The 19,301-nt window shown below is 41.7% G+C and overlaps 1 protein-coding gene across 2 annotated transcripts in view; it reads left to right on the top strand.

Moving 5' to 3' along the window:
* Nucleotides 1-19,301, top strand: part of grid2ipa (glutamate receptor, ionotropic, delta 2 (Grid2) interacting protein, a) — a 75,890-nt gene that overhangs the window by 2,859 nt on the left and 53,730 nt on the right. For both annotated transcript variants that reach the window (XM_017705876.2, XM_017705877.2), the window contains exons 3-5: nt 1,521-1,774; nt 2,752-3,084; nt 4,018-4,172. In XM_017705876.2, the coding sequence (XP_017561365.1) occupies nt 1,521-1,774; nt 2,752-3,084; nt 4,018-4,172 (742 nt within the window). The remainder of the gene's footprint in view (nt 1-1,520; nt 1,775-2,751; nt 3,085-4,017; nt 4,173-19,301) is intronic.

The raw sequence follows: 19,301 nt of genomic DNA on the forward strand, positions 1-19,301 counted from the left end.
ATGCAGAGAGCCACAGCTCAGGTGGGGGAAACTGTCCACAGGACAACAATTAGTCGTGCACTACACAAATGTGGTCTTTATGGAAGAGTGGCAAGGAGAAAGCCATTGTTAAAAGAAAACCATAAGAAGTCCCGTTTGCAGTTTGCCAGAAGCCATGTTGAGGACACAGCAAACATGTGGAAGAAGGTGCTTTGGTCAGACGAGACCAAAATAGAACTTTTTGGCCACAATGCAAAACGCTATGCGTGGCGGAGAAATAACACTGCACACCACTCTGAAAACACCATCCCCACTGTCAAATATGGTGGTGGCAGCATCATGCTCTGGGGGTGCTTCTCTTCAGCAGGGACCGGGAAGTTGGTCAAAGTTGATGGGAAGATGGATGGAGCCAAATACAGGGCAATCTTGGAAGAAAACCTGTTGGAGTCAGCAAAAGATTTGAGACTGGGGCGGAGGTTCACCTTCCAGCAGGACAACGACCCTAAACATAAAGCCAGAGCTACAATGGAGTGGTTTAAAAAAAAGAATATTCATGTGTTAGAATGGCCCAGTCAGAGTCCAGACCTAAACCCAATTGAGAATTTGAGGCAAGATCTCAAAACTGCTGTTCACAAACGCTCTCCATCCAATCTGACTGAGCTTGAGCTGTTTTGCAAGGAGGAATGGGCAAGAATTTCACTCACTAGATGTGCAAAGCTGGTGGAGACATACCCTAAAAGACTTGCAGCTGTAATTGCAGCAAAAGGTGGCTCCACAAAGTATTGACTCAGGGGGGCTGAATACTTTTGCACGTCGCACTTATTAGTTTTTTATTTGAAAAAATGTTTTGATTCATGTATAATTTTCTTTCCACTTCACAATTGTATACCACTTTGTGTTGGTCTTTCACATTAAATTCCAGTGAAATATATTTATATTTGTGGTTGTAATGTGACAAAATATGGAAAAGTTCAAGGGGTATGAATACTTTTGCAACCCACTGTATATGTGTGAGATCCTGCTGGTGTGGGTTTCCTCTCTTTCATTAATGGCCACAAAACTCACTTGCTGATAAATCATCACACTGCTGAACACAGCTTTATAATGACTGCATGGATACCATGTTCATCCTTCCAATTGAAAAGCACAAATTCATCAAGAAAGTAAATATTCTTATATTTACTGTCAACTTCTGTTGAACCAGTTACCAGGTGCACTGCAGAGCTGATACACTCCAAGCTGACCATTCCAGCGCAACGCACATTAAAATGCCAATACTACATTCGTGCCATTGGTGCCACTTCTGTGCTGCGAGTGCTCCACCACCTAAACAATATCTGGTCAACAGTGGTTTTATGGTGGCTTTTTCTATTAATGGATGGGGTAGAGGTGAGCTGACAAACTATGTAACAACAAGTGGGCTAGAAATAGTAACTGTAAAACAAAGTGCGCCAATGTGTTCTTCATTGTCTTGTTCTTTATGCTGCATGTCCCATTCAGTCTTCATTGCAAGCATTGTCTGTCTTCTTGGCTGCATACAGAGCTGGCCCTGCCAACAACTAACCAGGGCTGGCCTGAGGACTTTGGCTTCAAGCTAGGAGGTGATGGACCCAGCTACATCCTCTCTGTGGTGGAGGGAAGCAGTGCCTATATGGCAGGACTTCAGCCTGGTGACCAAGTGCTGGAGCTTGATGGGCAAAATGTTTCTTCCCTCAGCACCAAAGCTCTTATTGCCCTGGCCCAAACCTTAAAGACTGTGCCTCCCAGCATTGGAGTGGTGTCCCGCATTGAACAGGTCTTTATTTTAATTCAGGATTTATAGTATTGTGATTGGTGTGGTGTGAAATCAAGATCAGTATCAGAATTAAAGTTCATTTGTGCTGCAAGTTAGCATACATTTACTCTCTCTCTGTTTGGTCATAATTGCTACATTCAGCATAATTGATATCTTTAATTTATTCAAATTATATTTACAGGGACAATGCATATTGAATGAGCATGTCTGTCATTTTCAACTGGTGTCTCCTGACAGCTTAAGAAGAGATAACAGCAGTGACCAAGACGCATATAATTCCGAAAAAATGGAGTGATGCATATTAAGTCAATATATAAAATAGAGCACAGTGTGAGCTCAGTAGTAAATACAGAGTTGTCCATATCTTGCATCAATAAAAATACTTTGTACAAAGCATAGAGCGTAATCTCATGCAGGCATCTAAATAAATAAAGATAGGATTTAAAAATTGGTGTAGTGGTTGGTGTAGTGTAGTGGTTAACACATCTGCCTTCTACGCTGTAGACCAGGGTTCAATCCCCCACCTGGGTAAGCCCACTATACCAATAAGAGTCCTTGGGCAAGATTCCTAACACTACCTTCGCCTACTTGTGTAAAATGATCAAATTGTAAGTCGCTCTGGATAAGAGCGTCAGCCCAATGCCATGAACGTAGCTGTATTGCAGTTAGATTGTGCTTCACAGTATTTTATAATATACTGCAAAATATACCGTGAGATGCTACTGTGAAGACAGTGTACAAGGATGCTGTCTAGCCGGTTTGATTGAAAAGATAAAGGGGAAATAACTATTACAGGAGTATGCTGTTCTTTTTGTCCAGTGCCTTCCTAATGGTAACTTATTTAGCAAACTTTCTGTTCTGAAAGTATTGTGCTGACCTGATGCAAATGCCTCTGAAGTTGTTGTTGAAGGGTTTAAATGGAAATTTAATCTTCTGTTCTTAACTAATGTCGAATTGTTCCTTTGGTTTGAACTCAGGTGGACATTTCCCCAGGGCCTGATGGGCGCTTTGGCTTTACTATCGTTGGAGACTCCCCACTGTTGGTGGAGGACTGTCTGCCCAACTCTCCAGCAGGCCGCAGCGGTCTACGGGCGGGTGACTATGTGATGGAGGTGAATGGAATTCCGGTGAAGCAGCATGAGACGGCGGCAGCCATGATTAAAACGTCTCAGGGACGAACGCTGCGTCTGGGCGTGCTTAGAATGAACCGCTTCCAGAAGCGCACCAGCAGCAGTATGAAGGAGACCTATCATAGCGGAGACATGATCCGGCAGGACCGCAAGCACAAGGCCCTAGAGTTCAACAAGAAGGTCAGCACTGCATCCATTGTTTGGGTATTTGGTTTGTTGCCTCATAGTTCTGTTTAAGCTGTTGGAATCAAGGTGGTAGTTGCTTATTGTTTAATAACTCAGTAATTAAAAAGCAAAGTGCAGTATGTCTTTAAATGCAATATCATCAGCAGGTAATTGCTTAAAAATATAAATCAGCATCAGACAGATATTTAGAATTGACCAGTGTTTCAAAATAATGTTTGATGATGTATTTACTGTACTCCAGAAGAGCATATGTTTAGGCATGGCCTGGCTACTGTGCATTTGCATTTTATTCACGCTGCATTTTATTAAAGTTACTGTTGTAGCCTCTTACCTCTTTATTTCTGCATATATATGTATTTATATATATATATATATATATATATATATATATATATATATATATATACACACACTCACCGGCCACTTTATTTTATTTACGGTTGCTTGTTAACACAAATAGCTAATCAACCGCTGCAATTTAGGCATGTAGAGGTGGTCAAGACAACTTGCTGAAGTGCAGACTTTGAATGTGGTGTGGTTGTTGGTGCCAGACGGGCTGGTCTGAGTATTTCTGATCTACTGGGATTTTCACGCACAACCATCTCTAGGGTTTACAGAGAACGGTTCGAAAAAGAGGAAATATCCAGTGAGCGGCAGTTGTGTGGACGAAGATGCCTTGTTGTTGTGAGAGGTCAGAGGAGAATGGGCAGACTGGTTTGAGATGATAGAAAGGTGTGCATATATATATGCATATATAGAAATATATAATGCTAATGAAAGTGTCATTGTCTTACTAACTCTCCCACATTAGGTCTATAGTATTATGCTAAATTAATCCAACCTCCAAGAGGTGCTCTAATAAATATTCTCAGTAGTCTTGATATAGAGAATGGCCAATATAGCTTCTTCCACTCTCTGTGTTTCCAGGTTGAGGAGATCTTAGGAGATGAGCCTGTGGTGAAGGAGAGGCTGTTTGACCTGCTGAAACAGTATGCTTCAGAGAGGGACGTGGAGGGGCTGGCCTCGACCCTGCCTGAGATACTCATCACTGAGGAGCATCAGCAGCTGATTGACAGCATCAGGTACCAGTCAGATGGACTAATTAATGTTTTCAGCATCTCATTATAAAATAGAAAGGAGGTCATTGCAGCACTTACAAAATGTAAGTTGAAATCTCTGAGCAATCCGTTTTAGCAAGAATTTAAATTATTCAGGAAATATTTCTGAGGAGATTAGATCTTTTAATCTATATTAATCTAACATTAAGATTTGGTTGCTTGCACAGCCATCTTACAGTTTTTTTCTTTTTTTCTCGTTATCTCAGTTTGAAGTGTGCCTCTGAAAAAAATGTTTGGAGGGTCATGTAGCCCCATTGCTTTGCCCTTCCCCTCTATTTCAACACAAATTGGGTCACCCCACCCCTAAACATGAATGCACAAAATGGAGGGGTAGGGCTAAGTGGTAAGCGCCAAACAGTGCTTAAAGCCTTCATCTTTGGGAGATTTTAATCTTTTTTTTTTTTTTTTTTAATTTGAGGAACCAAACAGATACATCAATGATAAACAGTAAACAAAACAATGAATAGCCTCCAGTAGCTCAATTCACTGGCAACCTCTTTTTTAAATTACATATACCCTACACACACACCACATACACACACACTCGCACACACACCAACACACTAAAACAAACAATACAACTTTGTCTTTGAAGGGGGAAGAAGGAAAGTAAAAAAAAAAAAAAAGACAAAAATTCCATCTGCCGGCATAATCTGGAGGGCATCAAAATACAAAATAAAAGAATTCCATTTAGCATAAAATGCAGCAGTGTTACCTTTTATCATGAATCTAATCTCTAAATCTCCGATTTAAGAAAATGCATAACATCATGGATATATTACATAATTGAAGGTGGTTTTGAGGACTTCCACAATAATAAAATTCAATGTCTTGCTAATAAGGATGTGAATGCAAGGATATTGAACTGAAATCCAGTGTGTGGGGGCAGATCAGTGGAAAATCCAAATATTGCAAGAGAGTGATTCATACTAACTTTAAAACCTAAAACCTTTGTCATTATCTCAAAATAGCCAGAGCAAAATTTATTTAGAGAAGGGAAAAAAAATTACATCTGACTAAGATTGCACATTTATCACACTGATTGTTGAGATTTAGATAAAATTTTGATCAGTAGAATCTGGATCTATGAACACTGTAATATCTTAAATTGTATCAAATGAGGCCTTGTGCAACACTTGAACGTACTTTATATATGGCTTTGTCTCACCATTACTCAATGAAAATAGAGCCCAGCTCATCTTCCTATGCGCTTTTGATCCTGTTAAGGGAGAAAACATCTATAGCCATGAGTTGTGAATAAATCCTAGATATAAGAGATTTCTGAGAAGGGTCAAGAGTCAGAATGTTGTCCAGTAGGTGTTCGGTAGGAAGGTGAGTGTAGTCTAGAGAAAAGGAGGAAGCACAATGATTAAGTTGAAAATAACATAACAAATGTGAAGAGGGCAAATTAAACTCCTCTACTAATCGAGCAAAGCTACAAAACATGCCATCTCTGTAAAGATCATGAAAGGATTGTAAAGACTGTATCATTTCCATATCTGTGCCATATCTTAAAGACCATATCATTCAAAGCTGGGGGAAATAAGTGATTTATCCAATAACAACATCAAGGACGAAGGTGACATTAATTTAAAATAATGTCTGAACTGGAACCAAATGTCATCATCATCATTAACTGCATAGTCCAGATAGGATCGCAGTAGCAGTAGAGAGAGCAGAGAATCCCGAGATGACCCTGTCCCCCACAATATCCTCCAGCTCATTCCCGGGGACCCCAGTCCGCTCCCAGGCCAACTTGGAGATATAATCCCTCTTGGGTTACCGCCATGACAGGCACCCACAAGCTTTTGGCCACAGCTATGCCTGACCGCTTCAACAATGGAGGTTTTGAACATGGTCCGTTCAGACTCCATGTCCCCTACCTCCTCTGGGACATGAGAAAGGCTGTCCTGGAGGTGGGAGTTGATATCATTCTTAACAGGGGCCTCCGACAGTCATTCCCAGCACAACCTCATCATTCGCTTGGGCATACCTAGTCTGACCATCAGTCTTCCCTGCCATCTGATCCAACTCACCACCAGATGGTGATCAGTTGACAGCTCAGCACCTCTCTTCACCTGAGCGTCCAGAATACGGTCCCAAGTCAGATGAAACGACAACAAAGTTGATCATTGACCTTTGACCCAAGGAGCTCTGGTACCATGTACACTTATGAACATCCTTGTGTTTGAACTTGGTGTTCGTTATGGACTATCTATGCCTGGCACGGAAGTCCAATAACAATTCACCATTCGGGTTTAGATCGGGCAGGCCATTCTTCCCAATCATGCCACTCTAGGTCTCCCAGTCATTGCCAACGTGAGCATGCCATAGTCTCCCAGTAAGACTATAGAGTCTGTAGATGGGACCCTTTCCAGAACCCTGCCCACTTGCTCCAAGAAGGCCAAATACTCTGACCTGTTGTTTGGTGCATAAGCACACACAACAGTCAGAGTTTTCCTCTCTGCGATTTTAATTCATATTGAGGCAAATCTTTCGTACGCCGAGACAAACTCCAACTGCACGGCCGCCAGCCGGGGACTTGTGAGTATCAACACACCCGCCCAGCACCTCTCACCCTGTGCAACCCCTGAGTAGGAGAGGGACCAACCCCTTCCAGGAGTTTGGTTCCAGAACCGACACTGTGGGTGGAGGTGAGCCCAACTATATCCAGTTGGTACCTCTCAACCTCCTGCACAAGCTCCGACTCCCCCCCCCAGTGAGGTTACATTCCACGCACCAAGAGCCAGTCTCTGCCGCAGGGGCCTAGGCCACCAAGGGCCCCCCTGCAGTCTCCCACTGCCTATACGGTACTGCTCTGTTCCCCCATTCTGGAGCTTGTGGGTGGTGGGCCCATATGGTCTTCCTACGTTGCCTCTTCAGGCTGAGCCTGGCCGAGTTACGTGGGCTGCCCGGCCACCAGGCACTCACCCAAGAATGTTACCCCCAGGCCTGGCTCCAGGGGTAGGTCCCAGTGACCCTCTCCTGGGCAGTGTACACAATGGTCTGTGTCCTTTTATCATGAAGTGTTTTTGGATCGAGTTAGTCTGTGTCTTCACTCCAGACCTGTTCGCCCTGGGAGACCCTACCAGTAGCATATTGCTCCCGACAACTTAGCTCTGAACGTCCCTAGACCACATAACCCCTTCTGCCACAACAAGGCCCCAATCCAGGAAGGGGGAACCAAATGTGAAGGGTGGAAATTGTTACTGGATTATCCATGAAATTGGAAAGCTTAAATGGGACAGAGGAGGTAAGCAACCCCAGTGCAGAGATCAGAGAACAGAAATAAGACAGAGAACAGAGACTCAGTCCAATAAAGAGCCTTTTGAATAGGGGCAGACCAGTAATAAAATAGAAAACTGGGGCACGCCAATCGAAATTAAATATGTGTAAGGAACTTCCTAGGAACTTTTCCATCCCATAAAAAAGAGATCGTAAGCTGGTCCAACATAAAAAATTTTTTCGGCAAAGATAGAGGAATTGACTAAAAACAAAAAAATAATTCTGGCCACAATGTTCATAAAGTTCTACCAATCAGTGATAAAGGAAAAGATCTCCACCTCTGTAATCCAATTTAAGTTTGTTGATTAACAGAGAATAATTGGTATGAAATAGAGAAGGTAGCGTGCAGGGCACATGAATTCCTTGATATTTAAACCCTGTTTGAATAAATTTAAATGGGATACTAGGTTGGTTAAGAGACAATGCAAGTGAGTTCACTGAAACACTTGCTTTTTTGTAAATTTACTTTGTAACCTGAAACAGAACCAAATCTCTTTAAAAGCACCAAAATTGAAGGAAGAGAACTCATTAGGTTAGTTACATATAACTACAGGTCGTCTTGAAAAGATGAAAGAGATTTCAATGTGATCTAAAGGGGTTTGATAGCAAGGGCAAACAGTAATGGGCGACATTCCCTGTCTGGTCCCACAAGACAAACAAAAGTTGCCAGAACAAATATGATTGATGTAGACACTAGCTTGGGGGAAAGAGTATAACAGCCTTATTTAAGAGATAAATTTGTCTCCGAATCCAGATTTATGTAAAACTGCAAAAAGATAATCCTACTCAACTTGATTGAAAGCCTTCTCCACACCCAATGAAATAACTTCAGGAGCAGAGGAGGAATGCTTTGTGAAAATTGTATTTAAAGAGTGTGGACATTAAAAAAGAGATGACGCCCCCTAATAAAGCTGTTTTGATCTGGTAAAATTATACCAGGGAGAATTTTATCCAGCCACAATGCCAATACTTAAGCCAAAATGATCACATTTACATTTAAATGAGATATAGGCCTATAAGAGGCACAATAACTAGGGTCCTTATCCTTCTTCAAAAGGAGGGATATAGTCGCTTCAGTAAGAGTTGAAGGTAGCATCCCAGATGTCAGGCACTCATTGTAAACTGTTAAGCTAACTTGTCAATAAATTTCAGATTCCACTGGAAAGCCATCAGGACAAGGAGCCTTTTTGATTTGCATAGCTCTGACAGAGATGGAGATCTCTTCAATTTTAAGGGCGAATCAAGATAATTTACGGCTGTAGGATTTACAGAGGGAAACACAAGATCCTCAAAAAATGACAGCATCTCGGCATTATACAGACATAGACTCTGAATGATAGAAACTAGAACAAAAGGATTAAAAGAGATCTGAACACAGCACACCTGTAGAGTTCTTGATATGTCGAATGCATCTAGAGGCACTCTGACTTTTTAATTGATGTGGTGAGAGTCTAGACGGTTTATCACCATACTCATAATAATTACTGCGTGTCTGCAACAACAATTGTTCAGCCTCAGTTGTGGTAATAAGATCAAATTATAGGCAGTCATGGGCTGGAGGGTGACAGTCATGGGCTGGAGGTTAGGGAACCGGCCCTGTGACCGCAAGGTCACCGCTTTGATCCCCAGAGCCGACAATACTTGACTGAAATGTCCTTGAGCATGACACCTAACCCCCAACTGTTCACCGGGCGCTGCGGATGGGGCTGCCCACCGCCCCGGGGAAGTGTGCTCACTGCCCCCTAGTGTGTGTGCTCACTAGTGTGTATGTGGTGTTTCGCTTCACGGATGTGTTAAATACGGAGGTGAAATTTCCCCGTTGTGGGACTAGTAAGGGTCACTTAATCTTAAATTCAACTTGTAAATCAAGTTGACGCTTCTATTAAGCAGGTGTGGGATTAACCGAGTTAAGAAAATCCAGATCGGCAATTTCTTTTAATAGATCTTGCGACTTACATTTATGCAATCTACTTCGGTGTGCTGTAAAGGAAATAATTTGTCTGTGTAAATAAGCCTTGAAAGATTCCCAAAAGAGAGAAGAAGAAGTGTTATCATTCTTTTTTGTAGCAATAAAGGATGAGAAAATTGTTAAATGAAACGTCTGTTAATAGTAATGAGCTAAATCTCCACTATGGGACTGGGAACAAAATCAAATGAAAATTTGAATGAAAATAAAATGAAAAATAAATGAAAATTTAATATTTATAAAGAGAGAGGCATGATCATAGATAACTATTGGGTAGTACTTAGAATTATCGACAGAAATATAATAGATGTGGGAATAGGTTTGATGTGGATTAGGGGTAAAAAGAAAATTCCTTAACACCTGGGTTACAGAATCTCCAAGGATTGATAATACCATATCTAGTTATAAAATCAGAAACTGACTGGGGCATTAACATGTGTACACGCACACGTGCGCCAAAGGATCACCCAAAGGACTATGAAACACAATAATGAAATCCTTTGAAATGCTTCCTTCAAGAGCATAGATACTCCAGAACTCCAACAATACAGATGTTCTTTAAAACTCTAAACAGACTCTAAATCAGAGGTATGATGTAAATTAAACATTCCCAAAATTAAAATATCTTGTATTATGCAGGATAAAACATAAATAAATTACAATATGGCCTAGCATATTGGAACAAGTGCCTTAAAACAAGTTTCCTTAGTAGGGCATAGTTCTCAAGGCCGAACGGCCAAGATGGAAAAACACCAGCAATCATGCTAGGGTGTGCTAGGATGTGCCTGGTACATTGTCTTTTTAAAAAAAATGATACAGATCGGACTTGGAGATATTGGTTTCCACATGGTTCCATAATTGGACATAATGATTCCATACGTTAGACGTATGGGCATCAATTTGTACATAATGGTGATGTAATGAGATTAGGAGATAACAAAAAAGGGGTGGGGTGACACCACCCCATCCTTACTGAGGGTATAAATTATGTGTACAAACCCTGTATCTGTGTGAGTGTTGTCCGAAGGCCTTTGGGAAGCATTCTCCATGCTCAAGAAGAATAAAAGACCTGCACTTCTGAAATCCGAAGAGTCTTCTCGTATTTTTTAGTTCGTTTGATTCTTTTATTTTCTTCAACAAATCGTTAAATTCGTCTTATTTTACAAACCATAAATAATACCTAGGCTTAGCAGTCAAACAAGTGTCAAGCGACGACAGGTATTTAATTTAAATTCAGTAAGGTGCAGTTAGAGAACATCAGTAAGGTCCAGAACATCATATTGTTTAACTTGCATCATGATTTAGTGCTATATACTGTTTACTGAAGTAGTTTACTAGTTATATCAACTTCGTATGCAGTAAACAACTGAATATTTATTTATTTATTAACAATATTGCCAGTTTTCTCTTTTTAGAGTGCGCCATGTGAAATAACCTCCCTCTGACTCACTTTCTTATCTGAATGCTGTCGCGCCTCCCGTGTGTGGAGTGCAATGCACAGATCTGATTGGCTGAGAAGAGTCACGTGTGATATGTACAACACATACGTTTGAACTGTGAGTTTCCCAGGCCACTAAAGCCGGACTGTAAAGGCTAGAAATGATACACTGATTAAAATAGGACCACCCCATTGAAATTATTCCCCAGAGTTTATCGGTTGTAGGTCCAGCAACATTGCAACATTGCAACCGTTGCAACCGTTGCAACACATCATCCGGACAAGTTGACAGAGAGTGTTCTATGTCCGTGACAGTAGACTTGAGATTGGTAAACTCTGACCTTCATATCATGGAGCTCTGTTTTAATGTTGGAGTAGTGTTTGTCCTTTAGACCGTGGCGCTCCATCACCACTGCTCAAACAATCTCGGACCTCAGCGCAGAAGTGTGTAAAGTTATATTGTAAGTGGGGCCATGCTCGCCTCTATGGAGCGAGTGGCGTCACCCACAGGAGAGGATGCAGCTTGTACAACAATCCAAATAAGGGACTATGAATGTCCCGGTGTTTTGTTCGCTTTTGGGGGCATTTCGATGACCAAAGTTAGCGCGGTAGTGACAACCAGGTTAGACTTGAGACCAAAAGCCAAAGAAATAAAACAAAAAATAACTTATGTCATAGAAGGAAAAACTTGGCTCAGTGGAGAGCTCCGAGCATACATCTACTCCATGCCATAATGACCCGGAAGAAAATCTAACTCCACTTTAGCTTGAGAGCTAAGATGTGGAATAAAGTTTTATGGAGTGATGAGTTCATTAAGTGATACTTTTTTAAATCCCACAAACAAGGAAATTCCACCTCCACATTTAACACATCCGTGAAGTGAAACACCCCATACACACTAGTGAATACACACACACTAGGGGGCAGTGAGCACACTTGCCCAGAGCGGTGGGCAGCCCTATCCACGGTGCCCAGGGAGCAATTGGGGGTTAGGTGTCTTGCTCAAGGACACCTCAGTCATGGACTGTTGGCACTGGGGATCGAGCCGGTTCCCTAACCTCCACCCCATGACTGCCCCCAGATTATTTCAGTAGAATTAGGATTATTTTAGTAGAATTACTTGGACCATATGTAGCAATTGCAATGATGCATGGATTCTGACTTTTGCAGAGTGTTATAGAAGACAGAGAGCATGCCACCCCCTTGCATTTTAATGGTTCTTACTGAAAGTAAAGTGTCTCTCTCTACTTCTCTCTGTCTCTCGCTCTCTCTCTTTCTCTCGCGCGCTCTCTCTCTATCTCTCTCTGTCTCTCTTTTTCTCCCTCTCTCTAATTATGCCCAAACTCATGTCTGGTGCAACTGGCAAAGCCATCTCCTATTTCTTAGTAGTATAAGGTCAATAAGCTCTGCCTACATCAAAATATGAACAACCAGAAAGACAAAAAATATATTTTTGAATGTGAACAAAGTACTTGCCTCATATGTGGTGACAAAAGCTGTCAACAGCCTTGTCATAATCAGGCCAGTCTATAAATATTTTAGAGCATTAGGTGTTGTGCCAAGTCCAATGGCAGCAGCTGCAGAAAGATTTGATGAGAGAAGCTTGATATCCTTGCATCTCTCTCTGTGCTGGTAGGACTCCTGCTATTTGGACCTGGGGAGATGACTGTTTTGAGTTATTTTCCCTTCAGGAAAAGCAAGTGGAAAACAAAGAGGTTTGTTTTGTTGGCAGCAATGTCTACAATCTTGTCTAATCAGGCATTTGCTGTTGGAAGTACAATAGCCTGAATGTAGGCAAATGTCTCTGCATTCGAGTGAAATGGCTTCATTTATATATTTATTGTTTCGATAATCATATATATGATATTACAGGCTAGGAACACAATAGTGTTATTGAGCGATCATGTTGTGCCTTTTTTATCCTGGACAATGTATTTTCTGAGCCCTTGTAGAATAATAAGACTTCACTCTCACCACAATGAGACGGAGGTTGTTTTCATTGCATTAATAGAACAGTCGTGCTTGTCAAGTGGCTATTCAGTGTCCTTCACAAACTGTATTAGTACAGGCTTGGGTGGCTCTATTTGACAACAAGGGTGGTCACTGAACTTGCTCATTGGGAGGAAATCAATTTGTAGAGACAAAGAGCCTGTCTCTGCTTTTTCACCGTTTTCTTTAGTCTTTGTGGAGTAACAGTATCCCTGTAGGGAAAGGACCTTTATTTTGAAGGGCATTTTAAAGCATTTTAACCAGTATATTTATGTATATTGATTTGATTTCATTTGACTTGTTGCTGTAATGAAAACAAGTGAAAGCTAAAATTTAAATGGCTGAGATTTCCCACTGTATTACTAGAATAATAAATAAATAAATAAAATGCAAAAAATACCACATTTTTTTTAAGTCATCATATGTTTACACACCTCATTGTAACTGCATGTATATATATATATATATATATATATATATATATATATATATATATATATATATATATATATATATATATATATTTCTCTTTCATACGCACACACACACAAACACATGCATATACATACAATATCTCACAAAAGTGAGTACACCCCTCACATTTCTGCAAATATTTTACTATATCTTTTCATGTGACACTATAGAAATGAAACATGGATATAACGTAAAGTAATCAGTGTACAGCTTATATAGCAGTACAGATTTACTGTCCTCTGAAAAGAACTCAACACACAGTCATTAATGTCTAAATAGCTGTTAATACAAGTGAGTCCACCTCATAGTGAACATGTCCAAATTGTGCTCAAAGTGTCAATATTTTGTGTGACCATCATTATTATCTAGCACTGCCTGAACCCTCTTGGGCATGGAATTCACCAGAGCTGCACAGGCTGCTACTGGAATCCTCTTCCACTCCTCCATGATGACATCACGGAGCTGGTGGATGTTAGACACCTTACGCTCCTCCTCCTTCCACTTGAGGATGCCCCACAGGTGCTCAATTGGGTTTAGGTTTGGAGACTTGGCCAGTCCATCACCTTTATCTTCATCAAGGAAAATGTCATTTTGGAGGTGTGTTTGGGGGCGTTATTGTGTTGGAAAACTTCCATGCGGTGCAATTTCCAAAGGGAGGGGATCATACTCAGCTCCAGGATGTCACAGTACATGTTGGAATTCATGTTTCCCTCAATGAACCGCAGCTCCCCAGTGCCGGCAGCACTCTTGCAGCTCCACACCATGATGCTACCGCCACCTTGCTTGACTATAGGCAAGAGACAGTTGTCTTTGTACTCCTCAACAGGGTGCCACCACACATGCTGGACATCATCTGAGCCAAATAAGTTTATCTTGATCTAGTCAGTCTACAGGATGTGGTTCCAGTAATCCATGTTCTTGGACTGCTTGACTTCAGCAAACTGTTTCTGGGCTTTCTTGTGCATCAGCTTTAGAAGAGCCTTCCTTCTGGAATGACGGCCATGCAGACCGAGTTGATGCATTGTGCGATGTATGGTCTGAGCACTGACAGGCTGACCTCCCGCTTCTTCAACCTCTGCAGGAATGCTGGCAGCACTCATGCGTCTATTTTTTGAAGCCAACCTCTGGATATGACGCTGAACACTGGGACTCAACTTCTTTGGTCGACCCTGCCGAGGCCTGTTTGGAGTGGAACCTGTCCTGGAAAACCGCTGTATGACCTTGGCCATCGTGCTATAGCTCAGTTTCAGGCTGTTAGCAATCTTCTTATAGCCTAGACCTGGGTGGCCAACCTGCGGCTCTTTGCCTGCACATGTGAGGCTCATCTATTTACAATTATATATATATATATATATATATATATATATATATATATATATATATATATATATATATATAGTATAGAACTATATATAGAACTTTGAGGACAGATTCCATGATCTACAGCTGAAAACAAATTATGTTCCTTGTTAACCCTTTTGCTGCTGATTCAGACTGTTTGAAAGCCCCATTGCTGACAGATGAAGCTACATCTCAATTGAAGATGATTGAACTTTTTGAAGATGACAGACTCAGGTCTGTTCTGAGTGAGGGAACCCTGGAATTTTGGAAAATCGTGCCTGTGGAGAAGTATCCCAATGTAAAACAAGCTACACTGAAGCTCCTGTCAATGTTCGGCTCAACCTATGTTTGTGAATCAGTATTTTCCACCCTGAAACATGTGAAATCAAAGCATCGCTCTGTTCTTACTGATACACATGTGAAAGAATTGTTTCGAGTAGCACCAACTGAATACAAGCCAGATTTGAATCAGACTGTGGAAAACAAAAAATGCCAGAAGTCCCACTAAACTCATCTACATGACAGGTAGGAAAATAGGTTTAAAAACTATAAATGTCTGTGTAAATATAGCCTGTGGCTCCTAGTAGTAATGAGCATTTTGTTCTGGCTCTTGATGTCTGAAAGGTTGGCCACCCCTGGCCACCACTGACCCTCGGGCCGGTCCATAGCTTCAATGCCTTCATCTTGCAGGAACTGCTGACACACTCCAGCCACATGAGGTCTAGCATTGTCCTACATTAGGAGGAACCCAGGGCCAACCGCACCAGCATATGGTCTCACAAGGGGTCTGAGGATCTCATCTCTGTACCTAATGGCAGTCAGGCTACCTCTGGCGAGCGCATGGAGGGCTGTGCGGCCCTCCAAAGAAATGCCACCCCACACCATTACTGACCCACTGCCAAACCGGTCATGCTGAAGGATGTTGCAAGCAGCAGATCGCTCTCCACGGCGTCTCCAGACTCTGTCATGTCTGTCACATGTGCTCAGTGTGAACCTGCTTTCATCTGTGAAGAGCACAGGGCGCCAGTGGCGAATTTGCCAATCCTGGTGTTCTCTGGCAAATGCCAAGCGTCCTGCACGATGTTGGGTTGTGAGCACAACCCCCATCTGTGGACGTCGGACCCTCATACCATCCTCATGGAGTCGGTTTCTAACCGTTTGTGCAGACACATGCACATTTGTGGCCTGCTGGAGGTCATTTTGCAGGGCTCTGGCAGTGCTCCTCCTGTTCCTCCTTGCACAAAGGCGGAGGTAGCAGTCCTGCTGCTGGGTTGTTGCCCTCCTACGGCCTCCTCCACGTCTCCTGGTGTACTGGCCTGTCTCCTGGTAGCGCCTCCAGCCTCTGGACACTACGCTGACAGACACAGCAAACCTTCTTGCCACAGCTCGCATTGATGTGCCATCCTGGATGAGCTGCACTACCTCAGCCACTTGTGTAGAGTCTGTCTCATGCTACCACGAGTGTGAAAGCACCACCAACATTCAAAAGTGACCAAAACATCAGCCAGAAAGCAGAAAGGTACTGAGAAGTGGTCTGTGGTCCCCACCTGCAGAACCACTCCTTTATTGAGTGTGTCTTGCTAATTGCCAATAATTTCCACCTGTTGTCTATTCCATTTGCACAACAGCAGTGAAATTGATTGTCAATCAGTGTTGCTTCCTAAGAGGACAGTTTGATTTCACAGAAGTTTGATTTACTTGGAGTTATATTGTGTTGTTTAAGTGTTCCCTTTATTTTTTGAGCAGTGTATATTCATTCATTCACCTGCAGGGTTGTAGCTGCAATAATAACAAGTGATAAGACAGAGCACAGCCATAGTTACAGCTTGCCTACCAACATGGCAGTGTGGTCTTCTTAATGATGTAATCGAATACTATGAATATTAAGACATTCAGTGAGAACTGTGGATCTTTCACTGAATGCTGTTTCTCATGCGTTTCCTTTGACATTGTTGTCGAACTACTGACTGAGACGAAAATGCTGACTGCAAGTAAGAAACATATCAGGGAACCAAGGGTTAACTTAGCAAAGCTGGCAAACAGCAAGGAAGGCAAAACTAACTTAGAGCTGAACCCAGAGCACGTAATTAAGATAAAATAGGCTAAACAAAGCTAAAGCTGAACTACACAGCTGAGCGAGTGGCAGCAGATGGGGCAGTGAGATCATCAGCTAATTTTGCACTCATACTTAGGTTGTGTTTTTGTGGTTAGCAGCAGAGAAAACACAGGGAAATAAGGCTTTGTGTTAAATCTCAGTTGCACAATATTGCTTGCTGCAAGTCTTGTTTCATTCATTCATGCATCCTCTTTTTATTTACCTCAACAGCTGCCATTCTCAGCTCTTGCTTTCTGTTCAAACATCTCAAACTTTGGCCTAACAGCTGACTGGGACTCAGGAGCCATGACATTGCTGTAATTCTGAATCCATTAGGCCAGATCATTTGGCGCGATTTCTCCGCAGGCCACAGCTGCGGAGGATGTGTTATACCTAGCAATGGTCCTTTAAATGAAGCACACCCAGTGCACAGGTCGGCGACTGGCCAATTATACCTTTTTACTGGGCCAGGCCATCAGGCCATTGCATATGTTGAACGCTGATATTTAATTTTCTTTCAAACACCAAAGCCTTTGGGAATATCATGTTTCTTTATACTCAGCACTGAATTCAAACCTCCAAAGCAAACCCCTTTTGCAAAGTCATCACTGCCCATCCCCTCTCCAGTGTCCTCTTGTTCACTGATCTGTACAATTGTTCTCTCTTCCCATTTAAAAAGGATTATAGTTATATTACACACATTTCTATGGGATTCTTATAAGAATCTTACAGTTACTGTAAATAGAAGTCATTAGTATAGAAGTCTGTGGGCAAGTGTTTATAATAGAAGGCAACAGCCAGATACAGTTTTAAGTCACTGTTTTTTTTTTTGCACTTTTCAAGGTACGGGAAACAGGCTGAAATTTGTATCATATGCTTTCTACAGGATAGGCTAATACAAAAATATTTAGGTTATGATACACTTTGTAAGGGTTTGTTTATTCCACAGTTACTATGTCTTAGGTTTTTTAGCCTAATCTCTATCCACAGCATTTGCTCTTGTGCTCCACCTGCAGTTACAGGTTTTATTTCACTTTTACACCGTTGTACGGATCACGCTGTAAGCCCCACCAGAATCGGTCCCCCCTTTGCGTGCATTCATGTCATGCAGGCATATGGACGCTACATATTACACTTGTAAACATATTTACACATGTAAACAACTGAAATCTCGAATGTAATCTGTAGCACATATGCCTGCATGACGCACATGCACACAAAGGCGAGTCCGTGAGACACTAGCTTCATCTTGTAGCTGGCTAAAGACCCATAGTTTTTGATGCATGACTTGGTGAAGCATTGTACAGTTCACGCCAGAGGTTTCATGCCTGCTCCTCCAAAGTTACATAGGGCTATAGCAGGAGTTCCAGGCCTGCTGTGGCAATGACAAAGATGCCGTTCTCCTTATTATAAGACAGTGTACAATCAAAATGATTTTCTAGCTGTTATTTTCAGGTACAATTGTCACAATGTTGCTTCAAAAATATTTCAAGCTGAATTTCCATTATTTTGTAGCTATAGGGAAATGATTGCCCATGGTAATTAATGGTATGCAACAAATGCTGAAGGCAGAGATGAAGTTGAAAACACAGGAGTACTTAATCTGTTGCTTTCTCTTTATCTCCCTTGCCCTCTCCTTCCCTTCTTCTCTCCTATCATAAAAAAGTCACACATTCCCCTCCCCACTCTTTATCCAACTCTAAGCTCTTGTTGTCATTTTTTTTTGTGCTTCCAAATGTTGCTGCTGGCAGCATTTGGAAGTACAGTTTCCCAGCTCATTCGCTGCCTCTGCTTACCCTTACTGTACCGTGTGGAGTACTTCGGAGGGGGTGTGTTCTATGCTTCCTGCACCAAGCTGTGAAGTTTCAGTGTCTGGGATTACGGCAGACTATTCTGAGTGATGAATTGCTGTAGGTGAGTGATGCTGTACTGGGTTCATTGCTGCTGGAAGGTTGTGTATTGTGTAAAGTGGTGCTTTGCTGTGATGTCCTGTTTGTTATTTGGGTCAGGATAGCTGATTATATGTTGCTATAGATACTTATAACACCGATATACAGAACTGAGCTGCAGTCAGTTTTATGTTTTTTGATATTACTGTGTGTTTTTTTCTATCTCACTGGCAACCTCACATCTTTGAGATGCACCATCTGGAGAGTGAGTAGAGGCATTTAATTGGCCATTATTTGTAAAATGGCATAATCTGATTCTCTGTACTGGTAACGGGCCAATGCCAGCAGAAAATTTGGGATCACTTATTGGAGGAAAAAGAGAAAATTCCAATTTTATATCAAATCTAGCCTGAAAAAGCACATAATTACTGGTGGTGCAACATAATGTAAAGCGAACTAGGTCATGTGATAACAGCAGTGTCCACATGTAGCCTAACACTGACATAAGAACAATGAGCAGCTAGCAAAGGATTATACTTAAATTACAATTGTGGGGAAGAAAGGTGTAATATTGTTGACTATGTATTTCTTTTTGTAGGGTAGTAGAGTGATTGAG

The sequence above is a fragment of the Pygocentrus nattereri genome, chromosome 14, assembly GCF_015220715.1.
Source record: "Pygocentrus nattereri isolate fPygNat1 chromosome 14, fPygNat1.pri, whole genome shotgun sequence".
NCBI lineage: Eukaryota > Metazoa > Chordata > Actinopteri > Characiformes > Serrasalmidae > Pygocentrus > Pygocentrus nattereri.